This window comes from Triticum dicoccoides, chromosome 5B, assembly GCF_002162155.2.
Source record: "Triticum dicoccoides isolate Atlit2015 ecotype Zavitan chromosome 5B, WEW_v2.0, whole genome shotgun sequence".
NCBI lineage: Eukaryota > Viridiplantae > Streptophyta > Magnoliopsida > Poales > Poaceae > Triticum > Triticum dicoccoides.
The window spans coordinates 238,761,607-238,765,785 of NC_041389.1; the positions used below are offsets into that span (position 1 = coordinate 238,761,607).

Genomic DNA, 4,179 nt, shown 5'->3' on the forward strand with positions numbered 1-4,179 from the left:
ACTGACCTTAGATATGGGAGTGTCATATTCTTCAACAAAGATGGATGCCTCAAGACAAGATTGCGCCATTCCTCCTTGTCGATTTTACCATCGTGCTTTGTATCTGCTTCCTCAAATGTCTAGTGATGAAGAAAAAAAATTGCCCCCTTAAGCAAAAGAATAAATTCAACAGACATACTCCCTCCGTCCGAAAATACTCGTCGGAGAAATGAACAAAAATGGATGTATCTTAGAACTAAAATACATCTAGATACATTCATTTCTCCGACAAGTATTTCCGGACGGAGGGAGTACATCATAGCAAAAGTACACTCTAAGCATACCTTGTCGATAATACCCTCTATAACCTCATCAGAAAGGTTCATTCCTGATTCAGCAAGTGTGGCAACCACCATTTGCTTCACCTGACAATTAAGAAGGCACACAATGACTTTTTCCCAAGGTGATTGCTCCTAGCTGAACTTTATGTTATATAGACATGCTTTCTCCAAGCACAAAACAAAGGAGTAACATTAAGATGGAAGGATTGCAGAAGGGCGTCAGTCTATGTACGAGTACTTCACACGGTTAACTCGATTTAGTTATTGCTGACATGCATAGCTCTCTCACCACACGTACTTCTCACTGTCACTAAAATAAATTCCTTGAACAGGAACAAGATTGACAGTATGAACAAATGGACTTCTAACTCATAACAAAATACAATAGAACAGAAAAAGAGTTCACAATAGGCAAAATGAAGGTAGTACCTCTTGCTTTTCAATGAAACCTTGTTGTTTGAGATCATAGAGTTTGAAAGCAACTGCAAGTAGTTATGGCATAAGATTAGAAGAACAGATGATTTAGTATGACACAAGCATAAATTCTTACCGATGTGAATGCTATGTATACAAGAACTCAAGAAGAGATTGAGACAAAAGGGCATTCATGTGCTTGCATGCAAGAAACCAAAGAAGAAAATTGAACGCAACATGGCCTAAGTAATAACAGATGAGTGTGTATGAACTGCCTAAGACTGGGATCCATATGTATCTACACACCACCCTCCCTCGGCCCCTCACTTCCAGGGTGGTCTCCACATACAACAAAACTAAAAGAGATAGTGTCTAGCTGCAAGTTGCAACCACTAGGATCCCAATGATAGTTCGTCTAAATTGCAGGGTTGAGTATATCAATGATAACAGTTTGTGTGCTCCACATACAACTAAATTAAAAGAGATAGTGTCTGGCTGCAAGCTGCAACCACTAGGATTCCAATGATAGTTCGTCTAAATTGCAGGGTTGAGTATATCAATGATAACAGTTTGTGTGCTCCACATACAACTAAATTAAAAGAGATAGGTATGAAACCCATTTGAGCGAGAATAGTACTAGGATGGGTGACCTCCTAGGAAGTCCTCGTGAAAGGGTTTCATATCTAAGGGTTGTGATAGGCTTGGCGAGCCAACGTAAAAACTAGCCAGTCTTTTGGGTATGAAACCCATTTGGGCGAGAGTAGTACTAGGATGGGTGACCTCCTGGGAAGTCCTCGTGAAAGGGTTTCATATCTAGCCTACCCCAACTTGTTTGGGATAAAAGGCTTCGTAAGAGTAAGAGTGTCTGGCTGCAAGCTGCAACCACTAGGATTCCAATGATAGTTCATCTAAATTGCAGGGTTGAGTATATCAATGATAACAGTTTGTGTGCATCTGCCAGTGAAGTCAACAGCCAGCTAACTTTTCATATTCATTTGCTAAGCAGCAATAATTGAAGATCTATGTCTTGAAAAATTGTCGCATCGAAGAGGGAAAAACTAGACTTAATCCTCGCTGAACCATGTCACATTATCTAGGTAAATAAATGGAAAAAAAAGCATGATGGCTTACAATCAATTTTGTCATCAACTGGTGCATTAGGATGGAATACAGAAAGAGCTCGCACAAATTCTTCAAATTCTAGAATCCCATTGTGCTTTGTGTCGAACAAATCAAACACCTAAATAGATTAAAGTAGAGCATCAATAAGTATTGACATCAGATCATCAAAAAGAATTGTGTTATATGTCCATGTTCACGAAGTAATGATTTGTAACAGCAGCAGGAAGTGGTAAGTTAAGTCCTTGCAAATTTGCCTACTTCATATTTACATATAACCATGTTTTTAGAGTAAATATACCTAGATTTTGATTTACTGCCTACCTTTGCAGATTTTGGTTCTCATTATAATATTGATATAGGAATAATAGCATAAGATGGAATAAATATTCATAATTTAGATACACAAGTGTACTTATCTACTATGTATGTTTATTGTTTTAAGGTTTTTCCTATTTCGTTATATCATTATTATAGATTAGAGCTCAATTAGCATTAGTTTTAGGCTGTCATAACTTATGACAGCCTAAAGCTACTCAAAAGTCAGCTAGTGCATGGTGAAATGTCAAAATGTTGCGTCAGCAACTGGAGACATATGGGAGTGCAAGCCCAAACGCATAACACATGTGACATGGCAAATGACCAAAACTTCAAAGCTCAAGCTTATAGTGTTTTAGATAACTCCACGGAAAACTGCCTCGTTGCCAATGTTCATACTGCATTCAAGATGCTTCCATGCCATATATAAGTACAAAACACTACATGAAAGGTGAACCAAATAACCAATAGCGCAAAAGAACAAATAAAACAAGTACCAACCAAATATTACAAACAAAACAACATGGACTTTTTGTGACAGCATAACTCCATTAAACAGAAGCCACGCAGACATACCCGGTCAGCAAACATGCTATCTTTCCTGTTAGTCTTAAACAGCGCCAGTTGGAATTCTTCCTGCATATACAACAGGCAAGGCCATGGTATGAGATTGAGCTCTATGGGAGTGTAAGTTGTCAATAACCACACTACACACCCAATGAAATCGGCAGAACTTACTAACCTTATTAATCACACCATCATCAACCACAGCACTGCTGATCTTCTTGAACAGCTCATACAATGCCTCAATCTCATTTACGCTAACTGCACAACAAGGAATTTATAAATGGAGGTACGAGATATTGGCTGATCCGGTAAATGGAGGTAAGAAACTGGAGACAAAGAAACATACAAACTGTTTCCCTTGCCAGACGCTCAGGATCCTCGAGGCCCTTGGGACGATTTGGTATGTCGAGATCGCAGCACTTGAGCAGGAGAGCAGCGAGCCGTCGCAACCCTTCCGGGAAATCCACCATTTCACACTCCACCAGAAGCCAGATCAACGCGGCTCACACACACCTGCGACGATCAACAAGGAGATGCGGATCAACCATGCATGATTGCCAACCGAAAAAATCCCAACCCGCGTGTATTCCAAACGCGAAATCAAGCCAGATATAGAAATCCCTTGGATTTCGAGCGCATTCTCGCCTCAATCGCGCTCTCCTCCGACGCGCTTACCCCTCCACGGATCGGGATCCCCGCGCCGCGACGCGAGGAGAAGCGCGACGACGGCCGATGACACCAAGATTGATGAATTGGGGATTAGGGAGATGAGTTGGGGTGTCACCTCATTGAGCCATCCCTGCGCCGGAGTGTGGGTACGGGAGCGACGGTCGCCGGCGGTGAGGCAGACGAGGCGGTGATGGGAGAGGCGGGAGGAGGAGGAAGAGGAGCGCCACGTCAGCGGTTCTGGAACCTGGGGAGGATGCCGTCGGGATCTGAACCTGGGGAGGATGCCTATCGAGCCATCGCTCGTCTCTCCCGCACGTCCGCTCTTCCTGTCGATTGTTTTTTTATATATTTTTTTAGCAAAACCTGTCCATTGCTATCGTGGGTGCGTCGCTCATCCTGGGCCGGCCCATTAAAACAGAAATCACTCGGCTCCACCTAGCATCTGAATGGGCATGCCACTCAAGAAAAAAAAAACTGGAATGGGCATGGCGAACCAACCTGGTATGTGAATGATTTTGATTGTACTGCGTTAAAAGAAATCTAAACTATTGGTGCGGTCAGCGCTGTATGCCGGGATGGACAAGGTGTGTATATGGGTTCTTCGGCTGTGGTTTTTCACGGGCTGACCGACCCACACATTTTGAAGACTTTAACGTGTCGTGAGGCGCTATCGCTGGAAAGGGACTTGCTACTCCAAAACATCACAGTGGCCTCGGACTATATCTCCGCCGTCAACTCAGGAACTCATGGTATCACTGGCTCAATCCTCAGA

The 4,179-nt window shown here is 42.6% G+C and overlaps 1 protein-coding gene across 1 annotated transcript in view; it reads right to left on the reverse strand.

Annotated features, from left to right (window-relative positions):
- LOC119308207 (calcineurin B-like protein 6) overlaps positions 1 to 3,732 on the reverse strand; it is a 4,638-nt gene extending 906 nt beyond the window's left edge. The window contains exons 1-8 of the mRNA XM_037584328.1: positions 3,523 to 3,732; positions 3,085 to 3,251; positions 2,914 to 2,996; positions 2,748 to 2,807; positions 1,866 to 1,974; positions 750 to 802; positions 324 to 404; positions 7 to 119 (exon numbers count right to left, since the gene is read on the reverse strand). Of these exons, the coding sequence (XP_037440225.1) occupies positions 7 to 119; positions 324 to 404; positions 750 to 802; positions 1,866 to 1,974; positions 2,748 to 2,807; positions 2,914 to 2,996; positions 3,085 to 3,208 (623 nt within the window). The 5' untranslated portion in view covers positions 3,209 to 3,251; positions 3,523 to 3,732. The remainder of the gene's footprint in view (positions 1 to 6; positions 120 to 323; positions 405 to 749; positions 803 to 1,865; positions 1,975 to 2,747; positions 2,808 to 2,913; positions 2,997 to 3,084; positions 3,252 to 3,522) is intronic.
- Between the last annotated feature and the right edge of the window lie 447 nt (positions 3,733 to 4,179).